This window comes from Schistocerca serialis, chromosome 9 (genome assembly GCF_023864345.2).
Source record: "Schistocerca serialis cubense isolate TAMUIC-IGC-003099 chromosome 9, iqSchSeri2.2, whole genome shotgun sequence".
Taxonomy (NCBI): domain Eukaryota; kingdom Metazoa; phylum Arthropoda; class Insecta; order Orthoptera; family Acrididae; genus Schistocerca; species Schistocerca serialis.
In genome coordinates this window covers 309,950,947-309,970,245 of record NC_064646.1, presented here as the reverse complement: position 1 = coordinate 309,970,245, position 19,299 = coordinate 309,950,947, and the positions used below count along the sequence as shown (strand labels likewise).

Below are 19,299 nucleotides of genomic sequence, written 5' to 3'. Positions count from 1 at the left end.
GCTAGGATGGTCGCTTGTGCCCCAGAACGGCGTGTGTGGGACCACGACAATTGTGGAATGAGGATAACTCATTTAATAAAAACAACGTTCCATATTCTGCGAGACGTCCATACAGCTGTTTATGACAGCGTCACTGTGGCGAGTGTGGTCATTCAGGCAGCGGTCACTACCTCAGCATTATTCCAAGCGAATCAGCTCGTAGTAGTACATGCGTCCGCAAGGCAGTATCACTGCGTCAGTAGAAGGGCGTGGCCGGGTGGCAGCACTTCTGGTGGCCAGCAGAACAGGCACACAAGTGACCTGCGCCGAACCCAGAACCCTTGGAATCACCTAGACTTGCGGAGAAAGCCACCCTGGAGGAGATCATCCACTGGTTGCACCGGCTCAAGAGCCAGAACCTTCTCAGCCTCGTTTCAAGAACCACCATCGGTTAGAGCTGCTTAACGGATAGTCGCTACCGAGCGAGATGTAGGAGTGGTCAAGACACAGACTCTTATTCGGGATATCTGTGATTCTAATCCCCGCCCGACCATCCGGATTTACGTTATCCGTGGTTTTCTAAATCATTTAAGGTGAATGTTGAGATGCCTCCTATGAAAGGATACAATACGTTTCCTACCTTATCTTTTCTTGCATGAGCTCTGTCTCTAATAACATCTTCGCCGTTGGTACGATTAAATCCCTGCTTTCCTTCTGCCTTCGTAACATCAGCAGCCTCTTTCCAATCATGTCAATACGTATGAGGTACAAGCAAGAACAGTCCTTCGTTGATATTTGCCAAATTTAACGTTGTAGGTGGAGATGTTGAGTAAATGACGAAAATCTCATATTCACTTCATCTCCCACATACTTTTTGTAATACAGTGCGTGACTAGTGAAGCACCCAGAAGACATGTTCGGAAGTCCGTAAATGTAAGTTTTAACACGTACGTAGCTGTTGTTTACAGACCTGGTATGTTATGTAAGTGGCGTGCACAGCGTCAGATTTTGAGGGATCACTGTGAACAACACACAGATGCTGCGTACTCATATGAGACAGTGTTATCGGTACTTGATGTGTTTGAAAGGAGCCTCATTGTTTGTCTACATTTGGCCCGCTGATCGGGCCGTGCAGTATCCAGATTTGTGGAGAATTAGGATATAACAGTGGCCCGATGTTGGACTGCAGGACAGTCATACGGATCGTCAAGGTTCCGTGCGACCACGTCTGGTTACCACAATGGAGGATCGCCATACTGTGCTGTAAGCACATCGAACTCCTTCACGTCTGCACCTGTCGTCCGAAAGCAGTATTAATGGACTCCTTGTAATATTCTGTATTTTTCCGCACCATTAGCAGACAAGTGAATTACCATCCCATGCGTAGGCTCCCGTTTACACTACAAACCAAACAATGCGTTTGCGGAGATGCTGTGAATGGAAATCGTGGGCTGCTGATGAAGGTCGTCGCATTGTGTTCATCGACGAGTCGTTGTTCTGTACGGCCCCGGATGACGATTGTCGGCGAGTATAACGGCGAACTGGGGAAACGTCCCAATCTCTCATCGTTTTGGAAAGGCACAGCGGGGTTACTTTATGAACTGCCTATGTGAATTTGAGATACTCCTGTGGCGAGCTACGACACCAGATACGTCCCCGACAGAACATGTGTAGGACCAGTTCTTACATCAACTCTGTCCCAGAGCCAGTACTCGGGTTATTAAAGACCAGTTACGACAGCTGTGGGCCATCTTGACTCGGCAGAGGCTACAACTGCTGTAAGGCACCATTACCGACAGAACCAGTGCATCTATCTGGGCCAGATGGGCTGCAACGTCATACTGACAGGTGAGCCCATACCGTCAAGTTTTTTTTTAGAAAATTTGATACAATTTTCCGATAGTGTAATAACATCACACGCCATTTCAACTCGGCAGTTTCATTTAGTTTCCTCTTTCCCCTTCTGAGTGCTTAATGTTCTCTGTCAGGCAGTATATAGTCCCCTTCTTAACCACCTCCATGGCCGATATGACTGACGGATGGCTGTGGGTGACTCGGTGGCAGCTCATTAGAATCTCGCCATTATTTATCTGGCAATGAAGGTAAGATTGAAACTTCTCTATTTAAATGTGTGAATCTGTACTTAAATTGCTGAATGACTGAGAAGATGAAACTTCTACGCTATTTGATTTTGGAACATCTGAGTAAAACTGAACGTACTGAGCCTACTTTCTCCTTACTTTTTCTTATCATGTCAACACTGACCCACAATATTCTAGTGCAATGCAATCTGACTGCTCGAAAAAAAAAAATACAGCCTGACTTCAAATAATTAATACAAAAGAATGGCCCTGAATAAGAAGCAACCCTGACAATAACTTATACATTTCCTTAAAGACTTACCTCACAAAAATCATCACGCGAACCACTGCAATACAGAGAGCGTCAACACTGCCAGCTAAATAAAAGGTTTTAACTACTAAAGCCACTAACTCTTAACAGGCATGAGGTTAGCAACGGAAAGATTTTGTTGCAAACCAAATAATGTATTTTTTTACCTTAATAATGTGACATCCAGTGCAAACACGAATATAAATCGTCATTGACTTCCAGTACAGAGACATATAATCATGAATAATTTTCAATCTCCAAGTCGGATGCTTCCAGATCGTTAGCCTACGCTAACACTTCAGGCCTCTACCATCCATCAATGCTAACTTCTCACATCAAACATCCATCACTGCTGGCTGTTCACCGACAACTGCCCAACAACACTTCCATCACTGCTGGCGACTAACTTCCAAATGCCCAACACTACTGGCGATTAACTTCCAACAACGAGTCCAACCAGTCACAGAGTCTCTTAAAAGAAAGCGCAGTCAGAGATCCTATGCAAATGGCAACACAGCGCTGCCAACACAGAAGCAGCCCATATACAAGATGGCGGGGCACCTGGTCGCTAGACTTTGCGCCAAAGTCCTGGGCTAAATTAAAAAATCCCTCTGCGATGTTTTCTGCACTAAGGGACTGTGACACTGTCAATCATGCTCCACACGTTGGGGACGTTAAACTTATTGGTTCCATCGCTATTATTCGAGAGGAATAGACTACGCGCCCGCACCGTCTTTCACAGTCTGCTTCGATTCGTCCGAGGCAGTACAAACACAACGCTCTGCTATAGTCTACAAACACCCATCAGAATGACCCAAACAACAAAGAGAAACGCCTGAAGCTTCACCACAGTTCGGTAGAAGGCAACGTCGAAGTCTACTAAGGCTGCAGTCACTGTACCAGTAACACTGACGTCAGTGGGTTCCGCCGACGAGCGAAGTCGGCCGAAGAATGCCGATCTCTTCAAATTAGTATACCGCTACTTGCAAGCTCACAGTACAGCCGGTCTCATCACTGGGACGCACAGACTTCTGACGAAAGTCAGTGAAATTCAAATAATTTTGTTTTCTTTGATAGAATCGGCCGAAATATGGATTTTGAGAAGCTGGAATGTTTAGTCCCGGAAAAAAGGATTTCGTGGCATTCTGAGAATGAAAAATATCATACTCTTAATAAAGCTCGGAATCTACGAACTGAAGTCGCAGCTTTATTGAAAACCACAAATAGGCAATTTCTTTATCGGGAATTTCAAGCGTCAATTATGACCTCAAAAAATAATTTCTTCAAGTGAGAACGGCGTCATATGTCAGTTTTGATGATTAAAGTCACTGTAATGGACTTTTTTCGATTGTAGTTGGCGGACATTATCTGTGTACGAATTATTATTGCTGCTTACTGGTGCTTTTATGTCAGTAGGATTCTGTTACAGGAAGTGTTTCTCAAATGTGTTGTATGTTTATCCATTTTTCAACGCTATAGGTGCTCAGAGTGTCCTCTAAAATTTATGTTTATGGTTCAAATGGCTCTGAGCACTATGGGACTTAACATCTATGGTCATCAGTCCCCTAGAACTTAGAACTACTTAAACCTAACTAACCTAAGGATATCACACAACACCCAGTCATCACGAGGCAGAGAAAATCCCTGACCCCTGCCGGGAATCGAGCCCGGGAACCTGGGTGCGGGAAGCGAGAACGCTACCGCACGACCACGAGCTGCGGACATTTATGTTTATCTATCACACATATATTGAATGACAGTTATTGGAGGTTGACTGATATTCGTCGTGTTTTTAATAGCAAAAGTTGCAATGCAGCACTCGTTTCCAAGCACAGAGGCTTCGTGGCATCCATCACACGCAAGGAGGTCAAATTACATTCTAACCTCCTTCACAGAATGCATTCTAAGCTCATCTAACCTCCTTCATCCCGCCAGAAACGGACGAAGGAGATCGATCACATGCCGGAGCTCTTTTGGACACCGTCTAAGATTTGGCTCAGTGTGGCATCACAAGATTGCCGTTTATGGTCCTGAGGCACATTTCTTAAGGGACTGACGTAAATTACACATTTCTTTACTCATAGCTGATAAGATAGCTGTAGTATCAAGACAGTTGCCATTGTAAAAGTAGAACAATGATCAACTTTTTGATAATCGTATTTAAATTATTCTTCAGCTGTTTCTCCTCAGAGGAAGTCCTTCTCTTCTCACATTCTATTAATTTTGTAGTTTCACTCTTCTTCAACACCGTTAATTTTTTTTTATCTTATCCAATACGGAAGTTGAACCTGCAACAGTGGTTAGAAAGTGTTGATGGGTTGTTTGGATGTTTGACTATTCGATTTGCAGTCCTTTTTTATAACCACAGTACTGCTGTCCAACTGTCCTGCCACTGATTTTCAGAGTTCTGTTGTAAGGTGGCTATAATATCGCACCTTACAAGCACTCATCGACATAATTTGCCATGATTTACAACCAGAATTAGATATCATTTGATAGGTTGTACATCGTATCTATGAATATTTAAAGAAGACTGACATTGTCACGTACACCTTGTAAATAGTTGTTAACGCTTATTGCATGAAAGGTAACGGAGTGTCTTTATCAAAAATGACCTAATGAATGATTGCCTGTACTAGTAGAGGTTCGAATGCGAGTGGAAATGAAATGGCAGGCGTAACTCAAGCCCTGGGTGGAATAGCCTGCACGGGTGTGTTGGTCCTGCTTGACACAGGAAGTAGACAAGACGAGCGGTCAGGGCACCCGTGTGCTGAAGCACAATACAGCGGCGGCCGGCCGTGATGTAGCGGGGCTGGAAGGATAACTGCATAATACTTCGGAAACTCTGAAAAGCTTGGACGTAGCAGAGAGGATAGAGGGAGCGTTGCTTTGGAAATCACGAAGGCTGGGTTATTTTTGAGGATTTTTACTCCGAGAAGCGCACCATTGTAACTATTCTTAATTAACAGGGATAGGTATTTCCTCACAAACTTTCCCCGTTGGTTGGTCGGCGTTCGGAAGAATCTGCAGAGAGGGAGAATGTTCCGTCGTTTCGATAGTATGATTCGCTTTCTGCAGTTACAAGGACGGGGAGCCGAGCTTTGCTGGGAAACCAGCGGCGGAGAGAAATGGGTCTTCCTTTTTGAGCGCCCGTGTTTGACGGTCGCTTAGTATCAGCTTTTGTTGGTACAGATGGACTTGCTGTCTTTGCTCTCAGGAAATTTCATAGTTAAAGCGGTTAGGCGTTATACTGTTGCTGGACTTCTCCTCCGGGTAGGGAGTCGTCGTTCATTACGCAGCGTTCAGTGTATTGAGAGTAATTCCTCCGTCTATACTCACATAGAAACGTTATCTGAATTCCGTTCTTGTGGCTGGGAGTTCGCGTTTCTTGTCTGTAGAACACAGAGAGGAGAAGACAGTATTAGATTGTACTAGTCAGAGGACTGCCTTCTGCTGTCCTAGTGTATGAAAGAGTTTATTTAGTGGCTGGAGTTCTTTTATCATCGCAGACGTGTACGAGAACCATCACGCTGACGCACTGGACACGGTACATACGGTGACATTGCTAACTGCTTCGGCTTATTAGGGCTATTAGGCTAAACAGCTGTGATCACGTAAGTTTTATTTCCACTGAGGTTGAACACCACTTTAGATCATCGTTGAAAGTAGGGTCTTCCAGTGTTTGGTACATAGATGATGATAGTCATTTCGCATTATTTTATCAGATCACGTAGCCATAAAAAGGGGCAGATTTGAGCAGTTGATCAGTAATATTAGTTAGGAAATATAAACATTTGTAATATAAAGGGGTTTTTAATTACAATAAATGTATAAGCAGAAACAACATTTAGCATTTAGTAGTTACTAGTTCCCTTAATCATTCATCTATGTTTAGGTTGTAATTTATATGTTAAAGAGCAAAAAGGAGGAAATAATATCACAGATCCTAAGATCTGCCTCAGCAGGTGGTCAGACAGTGCCAAACCTTGATTTTCGCGTTCAGTATTTTCTATTGCGCACATTCATTTTACACCCGCCTGTAGTAGCATCTTGAACTGTAGTCTCTCCGTAATGATTTTCTCAGTCATAATGTAATTCTGTATGACCGTAATTGTGTTTCGGGTATAGTCTATCAGCGCTACAGAAGTGGCATTGTATCCAGTGTGGCATTAGCAGTCTTGACTGCTGTGTGCGGACAAACAAACAGAAACTGTAGGCATGTTGGAAGGTTGTAACAAGGCAGGTGCTCCGTAGGGAGTCATACATTTTGTACCCAATTTGCAAGTTTGCGCTAGCGATTAAGGCAAATGGTGAAACTGGTTCCAAGGCAGAACTTTGTGCGACGATGTCACACTTTAAAGGAAACTGGGAGACGCCAAGCTGTACAACTGATCTGAATGTAACACATCGTGCAAATTGTGCAGATGAATCAAAGTGTTTCAAAAGAGTTTCCATGTGGAGGTTTATCATCATCACAGCCCTTATGTAAATTTGTAATTAGGTCATTATATCCAACAACGTTCTACTCAGCCACCACCAGATGAGTGGTCGCTTTTCCACACTGTCATTTTTGCCTTCTACGACAACCTTGGAAATTCTAATAATAATCGTGGACGTATTCCGTTTATGTCCATAATAGCACCTGGCAATTCACACTCCCGTCAGTCACCTGCCTATAAATGCTACCCAGGATTTCCACAATTCGCTACCAGAATACGAACTGTGGTGTCCCATTATACCTCCCGTGAAAGTTTCAGCCCTGCCAATGAACATAGCTGTTCTGGCTGTTTGCGGAAGTGGCGTCAGCCACTGATGGAATCGCATACATCCGTTCACTGACCGACATGTTACTTAGAGGGCCAGTGCACAGAAACGTCAGAATTTTTGGGCTGAGAGGATGTCTTTTGCAGTACTTCCAGCAGACGACGTTTATATATGCAGTATTTTACTGAAAGCGTGTAACAGCAGAAAAACGTTGAAAGAAATGTATCATTTTAGCCTTAGACATATCTCTTTACCTCGCTGTTGACCTACCAGTGATTTGGAGCAGCACGCCCTGCACAAGGGTGTTCCAGATTATCAAGGAAGACGCGTCTTCTGAGTACAGCTCTGTACAGTGGTTTTATTCTACGACTTTAAGTTTGTTTCTGCTACTGTCTCATTCGTACTCAGATGGGGCTTTCGTCGAAACTGAACCGATATCGGCATGAAAACAACTTCTCGACAGTCAGAACGCCAATTTTATAACCGTGAGCTGAATTTGCCTGCACACCCAACATGGTGCAATACGATTATAGGACGACTGCCCTTAGCAGTCACTTACAGCAGGCACTGTCACACTGTTACCTGTGCTCCAATACAATGCCAACACATGAGGTGAAGCTTAATTACGCATCAGTGAGAGGTGGCGAAGTTACATTACGTTTTCCACTGTCCACTGCATCGATTTCTTTAAGCCACATTATTCGTGCCAGCATTACAGCAGTATCATTTAAGGCATTTCAGCAGTATCATTAAGGCTGTGTTCACTGTAGCTTTACGATAGTACAAACAACAGTTAAGGCGACCAATGATAAATCCGTCTTCAATATGCATTGCAGTTTCGCGGTATTTTGTTCATATGGATATGTACACTCGTGAGCATCTGCATGTTCCTAGAAGCAAGTAGCACCACGTTTAGCTGTGATGACGTCTGTGACTCATCGAGGCATGGACTAGAGAGCCACTGAAAGCTTTGGAATTGATTCTTATCGATAATTGTGTAACAGTCGCCTCATATCATTAGCTCTTGAGTGTTTAATCCTCACTAACAAGTGACACTGTTTGATAGGAACTGAGATGAATGCTGCCACACAGCCACTTTCTTTGACACAGATATTTTCTGAAAATCACATTTTGTTTTACAAATTGAAACGCCATTTTTCTGCTGCGTTCTACATTTATTTACGTTCTAGATGCGTTTCGTCTTTTAAATTAAGGCGTCTTTTGTGGATGTAATGTGGAATAATACAGGATACAGAATGTTTAAAAAATTTGTCCGCTACTCCTACAGGAAGTACTGTTGGTCAAAACTAGAAGAAAAGTCCCTATAATGACATGTCCGGAAACAAGTACCTGTTTAAGATATCGGCACTTGAAAATCTGCATTTCGCAGCCTGCGTTTTATTTAATCATGTTGCTGCCTCCACACGAGACGTCACAGTGAAATGAAATGTGTTGCGGCTAGGGCCTTCCATGGGGTGGGCCAGTCGCTTGATTCATGTCTTTTTAGTGGACGTCATTTCGGCGATTTGCATATCGATGAGTATGATAAGATGATGGAAACAACGTGACACCCTGCCCCCGAGCGGAGAAAATTCTCCAACGCAGCTGGGAATCGAACCTGGGCCCCTTGCGTGGCATTCGACCGCGCTGACCACTCAGCTATCGAGTAAGACACGGGATAGTGATGTATCACAAGACTCACATGTGAGCAGCAATCATCGTGATGAGGCATCAGGATCGCCTTGTTATGGGCAGGAGTTATAGGTGATAGACAACAGGACCATAAACTCTGCTAAACAGGTTAACAGATGCTGGGTATAACCGATTTCTAAGCGTTTAATTACCAGCTCTATTTGACGCGTTAAGCTTGCAGAAAGATAACGATTGTGGTTTATGCCCCAATTTCTGTGGATGATGCGGCATTACCTCACCGCAAGGCTTACGGGGCGATGCATTGGTCGAGTAGTCTGGTAGCGAGGCCTTCCCATTCACCAGACATGAACTCCTTGGATTTATGGCTATGAGAACATCAAAGACAGCAGTGTATACCCAACCCATGGACATTCTGCAGACGCTACAGGAGCGTCTGACCAATGCATGCAATGCAATCTGAATGGAGCCAAGTGTATCTGAAATCGTGTGTGTTTCACTGTGAAGAAGGGCTATGATAACCATGTAACCATACGCAGCAGTGCGTGTAGTGTCTGGTTCTATGTAACAGACAGCTGGGAGTGAGAGGATAGATTGGCCCATATCTCAAAAGGTATTGATTTCCGGACATATCATTGCAAGAAATTTTATTCTAGTGTTTTCTTATACTACCTTCTGTAGGAAAATGAGACACTTCTTATAACCATCCTTATATACGAGGGCTATTTGGCAAGTGAGGAACGACTGGTCGCGAAATGGAAACCACTGTGAAAATCCGACGAGGCTTTTCACAGACGTTTTGGGCAGTGTCTCCAGTATGCCTGTCGATCGCATTAAGACTCGCTTTTCAGTTGTGAGCGCACTGTGAGCGAGTAATGGTGCCTACAACAACAATGTCTCCCGCCAAGTAATAGGAGGGCGCGATGAGAGGCTTCGCCTTAATGAACGCAGCCCACCTAACACAACTGCCATGCACTTCCTTCTTCATGGCAATTCTCAGCCGCACTCTGCAGGGGCAGTGAAGGATGCCCATGCAGCCTTTTCGATTTGAAGTGTTCGATCACCCACAACACAGCCCTAATTGGCTCGTCCTGAGTATCATCTCTGTTCACATGAAACGCTGGATATGAAGACAATACTTGGGTGCAGGCTACATGCTATAAACCAGCGTAGAGAATTATCGGAAAGCACAGGCGGCTGCCTTTTATGACGATGGTGTTGGAAATCTGGTATAACGCTCCAACAAACGTCCAAGTCGGAGCGTCGACTATATAGAGAAGCAGCTGGAAGATGTAGCTAAATGTACAAAGAAAACAGTTTTGATTTTCACTGTGGTTTCCACTTCGCGACCGATCGTTCCTTACATTCCGAGCAACTCTCGTATTAGGGAACAGTTCACGTCATAATTTTTGCTTAAAGTTATTCGTTCATACTGTCGAAATCTGCGTCTCATCTTGTTCGATCAGAGCTCGGAGGTTTAGCTGTTACTTCACTTATGAAACATCGACAAATTTTCAAGTCGCGATCTTTTTGAAGCGACAGTTCGACATATGGACCAGATCAGCAAAAACGCATTCAGAAGTACGAAGGAATAACTGTGAGTAATAATTGATTCATGTAAAAACTGTGACGTGAGCTGTTGTCTAATCCGTAAGTACCGCGTATGAAAACAAGACTGTGTCATTCCACATGAAATCCACTGAAGGTGCCTTAATGTAAAAGGCTAGACGTGTGTGGGACATAAATAGATATAGACCCAGCAAGAAAAAAAGTGTTTGAACGTGAAAACGAATATTTCTATACGAGCTGCGGAAAACGGCCACGCAGACAAATTGATGATTAACATTTTACTCACCATGTACTGCTTGTAGACGACACTCTACACTGAGCGATGTTCTACAAGGCTTTATAGAAACGACTGTCATAGGTGTTGATGAGCACAAGTTAACCAATGCACGCTGTGTCGTTCTGCCACTCTGTTATTCTTTTTCCTGTATTGCTTAGGCCGGCCGAAGTGGCCGCGCGGTTCTGGCGCTGCAGTCTGGAACCGCGAGACCGCTACGGTCGCAGGTTCGAATCCTGCCTCGGGCATGGATGTGTGTGATGTCCTTAGGTTAGTTAGGTTTAACTAGTTCTAAGTTCTAGGGGACTAATGACCTCAGCAGTTGAGTCCCATAGTGCTCAGAGCCATTTGAACCATTTGTATTGCTTAAATAATCTTTTAATCATCTGAATACTATTTTTTTTTCAAAGACCTTAATGTATAGTTATTGTCGTTCGCATAGCAGTCAGAAGTAACAATATGAAATGAATATTTTCTACCGTTTCATTTTCCAACATGGGGAATGGTATGACATAAAGGGTTATTAGTGAGTACCTCTGGAATTTCATAAGCGACTACAGGGCGTACAAAACACAGACACACATCAGTGGAGAGAACATCTCTCCCAGTTTGTAACTCACGTTAGGCGTCATAATATGGGCATCGCTTGTGATGTGGCAAACATCAATACGTGCGTCGAATTTGTTGACACGATGTGTCGAGGTAGGCACGACGGCAGCTCGCATTGCAAAGTTGGTAACTGGGTTGCCTACATGCAGGCGCGAAGTACTTCTGATCGACAAGTATGGAGACGAGGGCTAACGACGAAACTTGAGGACAGCACGAACTACAGGCGCTATCTGTAATTATAAGAATTCTGCAAGCCACTGGCAAGCTTCCGTTTGCCAGGAGGCATTGATAAACAGGAATAAAATGCAGCAAATTCCCACTGGCTGTCTCGTAACCTGTTGTGGGACACGTACGATCCGATCGTAGTCATAGGGTTACAGTCTGCATGTCTCTTTGATGGTGTATCTATTTTCATAAACGGTAGTGACAAAAACGCTTTAGTTTAAGGAGTCTACGTGGGAAGAAATCATAGGAGGCGTTTCAGGGCGTATGAACGTTCAGCGTGTTTGAAGCGGTGTTAGGGTCATTAAAGTGGAGAAAATCAAGTAGACAAACAATTTTTCACGCTTGTTCGCTTGGTCCAGTTATCTGAAAGTCTGATCAATGAGAACGATGTCAGTGACGGAAAAGAGTATGACTCTCACAATATCTCCAACATCCTGGAAAGAATTCTTTCGCAGGGTATTCTTTGGTCAGGAATCCACCGCTAGTATTTTCGCACAGCAACTATCAAGTTCCATTTTTCTGACAATTCGCAACACTTTGGAATATTCCATATTGTAAGTACTCATTATTTTACACCGCGGAATATGAATTTCACTAGCAAGTTGGTACAATTATTACAACTCAAATACGACAGCTCTCCAACGTTCTCCTCCGTATTTTGTTGACACCCCTTGCATAAGGAGAAACGATCGTTGTAATAAAATACCAGAAAGGCACTTAAGTGTGAATTGCAGAGTAGTGATGTAGATGGTCAATCTCTGTATCCGACTGTGCATTCACGTGCCCAACGTGAGGTTTACCGCTAGTGTCAGACTTCCCAGCAGTTCCAAGTAAAGAAGTGTACCACGTCTTGAAAATATACTCAAAAGCGAACAGAATTACAAGTGACTCGGAAATGTGATATGGCTAGTGAAAACAAAAGTGAATTGACTTCCATTACGGGATTCTAAACTATTGTTTAGCTGTAAATGTTTTTCAAGTACATCTAGTAACTTCAATTCAAATATAGTCGATTGTCTACAACAGAAAATGCTTTTGATAGACTAGCACTCTCATAGCAGCAGAGAAAGTAGTTTTCTTGTGACCTTTTGGAACTGGTGAAACGCTGGTATTTCAGTTGATGAGGCCTGGATTTTCCCGTACGGTCAGGAAAGGAAGCAACAGTTCACGCACTGGAAATCACCATTTTTGTCAACAGCAAAATTGTAAATTTGAGTTAAGATTTTATAGGACCAAACTGCTGAGGTCATCGGTCCCTAAGCTTACACACTACTTAATCTAACTTAGACTGCCTTACGCTATGGACAACACACTTACCCATGCCCGAGGGAGGACTCGAAACCTCCGACGGGGAAAACCGTGCGGACCGTGACAAGGCTCCTCAGACAGCGTGACTACCGTCCGCGGCCCGTCAACAGCAAAAAAAATAAAAAAAATGTGTGAGTCGATAAAGGACGCAACACTAACTCGCATTGGGAACAACGGGAAACGAAGTCGGCTGCATCTTTTTCGAAGTAAACATCGCGGCAGTTCCCCCATGAGAGTGAAGAAAACCACTAAAAACGTAAAACTGGATGGCAGGGCAGGGAATGGAAACGCCATCCTCCCATATGCATGTGCAATGTCTTATCACCTGGCACTTTGCTTGATCTAGAGGTTAAACGCTATGGTTATCTTTTTCTTCGATATCTAAGACGTCATTATTGTGGCCTGGGTAGTTACTTGTAAAAAGATGAAAAAAATTATGAACACATTTCGGGAATTAATGTTCGAGTGAATATGAGAGAAGGAAAAAAATTCACCTCTGGAGGAACGAGTGCATCTCTCATCAGTATAGTGGGCCCCACCACAGCACTCTACCGATGAAGTGAAGTCTGACTACTCATCTCACCACTGCCACATCACACAGCTGGTTGGACACCGTTTGTTACTTGCTTAATTCCGAAAATCATATCGTCGCCAAAAGGGATTCACTTGGTGACTATGGAGGATACAAGAACGGAAACGACGGAGATACTGCATACAATCATGTAAGACGTCTCGTAGAAACGTTTTGAGAAGTGGAAGTATAAAGTGCACATATCTGATAACTGAACGCGTCCTACGGAGAAGAGGGCCACAACTAAACGACCTTGTACGGTAAGTACACGAATTTGCACATTTAATTTCATGCTTTTGTGTCAGACATCATGTGCAGAAAAACTTTCAGTCCTAAGTGCAACACTGTATCGGCTTAATTTACCAAACTACTACTTCTTATAGGACGATGTACCTTCATACGTCGTTCACACAATCTGTGAACTAATATAGTGTTTCTTAATTTTGCACTGTTTTACTAAAGTTCACTATGGAAACTGTAACGCTCTTGCAGATTTACAGTGTCATTAGGTTCTCATTATTCAGCATAAAAACAGAGGAAGCTGTGCCTGCTTAGTGCAAAAAATAGCAATAATAATTCTTGTCAGTTTGTGTGTTGGTTTAAAATGTGCAGGCCATGTGGTGCTTATATCTCTGAGGTATAGTAGTCGTAATTTACATCCCTTCTCATCTTCATTCCCTAGAAAATTATTGTGCGACATTGTAAGTAAAAGTCAATAACTGTTTACCATGTTTAATACATAAGACGAATGATGATCAGTCGATTTGAGATTTACTTACTAACGTGATGATCAATGCTTTTACATATCTGTTAAGATGTTTAGTTTCCGAGATCTGCTTTCTTACACATTAATCCATTTTAGAACGCTTCGAGGCACTTAGAGTCCAGAGGTTAGTCTGCGTTCTCGCATAAAAGTCCTAGCATTATTAACTGTCCGCTACGCAGTATAGATGAACACTTGCAGGTAGCCGCAGGTTGCTTATTTAATCCCTTAAATGTTTCTAAACTGTTGGTGATTGAAATATTGGCCAAAGTGTTCCAACCTGTACAATCATTTTTTTAGTTCACGTGTAACGATCCGAGTAGCACCAAGCAATCTGGTTGCTACAAATCCGAATTTCACTTGCCGAGAAAACAAACTGCCTGTAGATATCTACGCGACCCACGTCAGTGGTTGGATGGACTGCTCTTTTGAAATGGCAAATACGATCTCCATATGGATACATAGTTTGAGAAACAGTATTACAATCTTAAGACTAATGATGCCAATTATTCAGAGAGGGAGTAACAAACTATTTCGATATGCGCCAGTGAATAAAACTATAACGCTAGTTCTAAATATTTACATAAGGCAAGATTAAATTTCATAACGGCAAACCACTAGTCCTACGAGATTTTCACTCTGTAGCGGAGTGTGCGCTGGTATGAAACTCCCTGGCAGATTAAAACTGTGCGGCGGAGTGAGGCTCGAACTCGGGACCTTTGCCTTTCGCAGGCAAGTGCTCTACCATTTAGCTACCCAAGCACGATTTACGGCCCGTCCTCACAGCTTTACTTCTTCCGGTACCTCGTCTGCTACCTTCCAAACTTCACAGAAGCTCTCCTGCGAACTTTGCAGAACTAGCACTCCGGGGCGTGAGTCGTGCTTGGGTAGCTCAGTTGGTAGAGCACTTGCCCACGAAAGGCAAAGGTCCCCAGTTCGAGTCTCGGTCCGCCACACAATTTTAATCTGCCAGGAAGTTTCACTAGTCCTATTATTGCTTAATAATTGGAAAATTGATTATTAATAACAAATATTAATTGAACAAAACTGAGTTTAATCATAGAATGCAGGCTTTCAGGCCGGTATTTGCGTAAGTTCTGATATTTTCTTATTGGCGAAAGCCATGGTACTAGGCAAAATTCTCTGCCTAACGTTCGAGTCTGTAATTCCTATCTGTATCGTTGAAGTCTGTGACGACGTCTTCATCATTGGAAGACGGAAAGGTAGGCAGAGAGTTGTGCCTTTGATGACGGCTTTATGCGCGTCAAACAAATATGAACAATCTCGCAAAACTCAGTTTATGTGCTATTCAACCTTAAAATGAAATTATTGTACCAATAATCCATTGATGCGCTGTTTTAAAAGCGTTGTCGTAGCTAAAGCGATTTCCCTCGGTACACTATGAGCTGCGGTAGTTGCAGCCCGAAGTGTTTCCACTGCGCCTGACTGGCCCCTTGTTGCAGACGGATGGGGAGTCGCAGGCGGCACGCCAGGCCGAGGTGCGGCGCCGGGCGCTGGCCAGGAAGCGCGCGCATGCGCAGCAGGGCCGGCTGGGGCTGCGCATCGGGTCCCCGCCGCCCGTGGCGGGCCGCAAGCACGAGACCGTCCAGACGTCCGCCTACCTCGAGGAGGTGAGTCCGGCACACTGGCGCGCTGGCGATGGGAGGTGTTGGGTTTTTCTTCCCCTTACCGCCGTCGCTCATTCTAACCTCAATAACACGACGACTATAAAGCGCCAGAATGTAAACTCACCGCACAAAATATTAGTCACTGCCTGAAAAGAACACACTGGCCGCTTTGATGCTCTTTAGATCAGGCTGTTCCAACCCATCTCCAGGGAGCCGGAGCGCTCACTGCGGCAGCTCGGAGCCCGCGTGGAGGGGGAAAGCGAACTCACTGCCCCCTGGCCGCATGCAGCCGCAACTGACAATAATCCGTGTTCAATGACAGCTATGACTAGCCGCGGGAGCCCTGTACCTCTATTGGAGGATACCTTTCTATTCATTGAGTGGGATGGTCGTCCGCAGTGTCTTGTACGCCATAAGGTATTTAATTATGCGAAGAGGTACAATATACAACGACCTTATCCACGTCTTCACGCAGCGCACTAAGATCAGGTAGAAGGCGTTGCACGCAGAGAACTGGTAGCTAGGCTTAAGAACGACATACCAGGAGACGTAAGTTAAGTAATACGGAGGGTATCCAAACATGCAACATAGTTCGTGTTCTATAATGCGTTTATAATTTTCAGGTGAATGAGAGCGGAGAAAACACCACTGAATCTGCAATTCGAGCAAGCTACAGGGTCGCTCACATCATTACGACGAGTGGCAAGCCATTTTCGGTGGGACAACTGGTAAAATCGTGCATGGTAGCAGTTGCAGAATGTTTGTTTCCAAGGAAAGTGCAGGCAATTGAAGGGGTTTGCCTGTCGAAGCAAACAATGTCTCGTCGAATCCTAGACATGGCAGCGGATTTAGACACACAGCTCAAGAAAAAGGCGGAGAGCTTTGTTGCATTTTCGCTAGCGCTTGACGAAAGCACCGACAGATCGGACTGTGCTCAGCTTGCAGTATTTGTGCGTGGTGTCGACATGGAGCTGTAACTAACTGAAGAACTCTAGGATGTGGTACCACTCGATTACACTGCAACAGGACGTGACATTTTTCAAGCTGTTTGTGCAACAGTGGACAATATGAATTTACCGTGGGATAAACTCCATTCTGTAGCGACAGACGGTTCACCACAAATGATCGGGCGTCACCAAGGTTTTGCTTCTCGTTCGAAAAATAAACTCAGGGACGAATTCGGGAAAGATATTTTGACTTTTCATTGTTTTATTCACCAAGAGGCACTGTTTGCTGAAACAGTAGAGCTAGGTGGCGTAATGAAAGATGTCGTGAAGTGTGTGAGCTTTGTGCGGCGTCACGGTATGAATCATCACCATTTCAAAGGATTCCTGAAAGACATGGAAGCGGAGTATCGGGACATACCTTACCACAGTACAGTTCGTTGGCTGAGTCGCGGAAAAGTTCTTGATGTTTTGTTTGCCATTCGTGAGGAAATATCCCTTTTTCTCGAAATGAAAGGGGAAGAAATGCGTTGTTTGAAAGATATAAAATGGATATCAGACCTCGCGTTCCTAGCTGACATAACTATGCATCTGAATAATTTAAATCTGTCATTGCATGGCAAAGGGTAGCTAATCGTTGACATGCACGACCAGATCAAAGCGTTGATGGAAAAGTTACGTTTATTTGAGAGGTAGATGAGTAATGGACATTTAATGTTCTTCAATCGTCTTGCTTCTTTAAAACTACCTGAAGGTACTACTTTCGACGATTACAAGCAAAGTTAAAGCAACGCATCGCGTCTGGAACACGATTCCGAGACCTCACTAGTTTGGAAATGGAACTTAAGGTGTTCAGCACTTCTTTTTCAGTTTCCCCTGATGACTTGTCATCGTGAACTAGAACCTGCTCATATTTTACGACATGTCACGCAATTTCTCTGCTACAGAAACCACTCGATGACTATTGGGCTCATTATTTTCTTCGACATAGCGTGTTTAACATCAGAAGGATCTAAAATATTTGCTACTTCTGTATAAATGGATTGTTATATTCGCTGTAACCAAAATATTTTAATTTACTGGAGATTATTAATTTGCAAAATTCAACTTTGTTGCAAGAGAGGTACTACAACACGTTGGATTTGTCACGATGGTATCGTTCATTACAGCAAAAAACATTTCCCAAGCTTCACAACAATGCCGCTCAGATCACGTGCATGTTTGGATCTACGTATTGTTGTGAGCAGCATTTCTCAGCAATGAAAAGAGTAAAAAAGAGTAAAAAAGTTTGTTAAAACCGGAAGTGAACAGTAACGAAATCCTAGACACAGAATGGAATATATACCGCAAGGATAGGATAAACGCCAATGGTGGAGGAGTATTTCTAGCAGTAAAGAATTCAATAATATCCAGTGAAGTTATTAGCGAATGCTAATGTGAAATAATCTGGGTTAAGTTAAGTATCAAAGGTGGGTCAGATATGATAGTCGGATGCTTCTATAGACCACCTGCATCAGCAACCGTAGTAGTTGAGCGCCTCAGAGAGAACCTGCAGAACGTCGTGAAGAAGTTTCGTGATCATACTATTGTAATAGGGGGAGACTTCAATCTACCAGGTATAGAATGGGATAGTCACACAATCAGAACTGGAGCCAGGGACAGAGACTCTTGTGACATTATCCTGACTGCCTTGTCCGAGAATTACTTCGAGCAGATAGTTAGAGAACCAACTCGTGAAGCTAACGTTTTAGACCTCATAGCAACAAATAGACCGGAACTTTTCGACTCCGTGAATGTAGAAGAAGGTATCAGTGATCATAAGTCAGTGGTTGCATCAATGACTACAAGTGTAATAAGAAATGCCAAGAAAGGAAGGAAAATATATTTGCTTAACAAGAGTGATAGGGCACAATTCGCAGAATATCTGAGTGACCACCATCAAACGTTCATTTCTGAGGAAGAGGATGTGGAACAAAAATGGAAAAAATTCAGAAACATCGTCCAGTACGCCTTAGATAAGTTCGTACCGACTAAGGTCCAAAGCGAGGGGAAAGATCCACCGTGGTATAACAATCATGTACGAAAGGTACTACGGAAACAAAGAAAGCTTCATCATAGGTTTAAGAGTAGTCGAATCATAGCTGATAAGGAAAAGCTGAACGAAGCGAAAAAGAGCGTAAAGAGAGCAATGAGAGAAGCATTCAACGAATTCGAACATAAAACATTGGCAAACAATCTAAACAAGAACCCTAAAAAGTTTTGGTCATAAGTAAAATCGGTAAGCGGATCTAAATCCCCTTTTCAGTCACTCGTTGACCACGATGGCACCGAAACAGAGGACGACCGAAGAAAGGCAGAAATACTGAATTCAGTGTTCCGAAACTGTTTCACTGCGGAAAATCGTAACACGGTCCCTGACTTCAGCCGTCGCACGGACGCCAAAATGGAAAATATTGAAATAAACGATATCGGAATTGAGAAACAACTGCTATCACTTAGTAGCGGAAAAGCATCCGGACCAGACGAGATACCCTTAAGATTCTACAGTGATTATGCTAAAGAACTTGCCACCTTTCTATCAGCAATTTATCGTAGATCGCTGGAAGAACGTAATGTACCTAGCG

At 43.6% G+C, this 19,299-nt stretch overlaps 1 protein-coding gene across 1 annotated transcript in view; it reads left to right on the top strand.

Moving 5' to 3' along the window:
- Positions 1-19,299, top strand: part of LOC126419569 (uncharacterized) — a 371,142-nt gene that overhangs the window by 237,166 nt on the left and 114,677 nt on the right. The window contains exon 3 of the mRNA XM_050086756.1: positions 15,567-15,734. Coding sequence (XP_049942713.1) covers positions 15,567-15,734 — 168 coding nt within the window. The remainder of the gene's footprint in view (positions 1-15,566; positions 15,735-19,299) is intronic.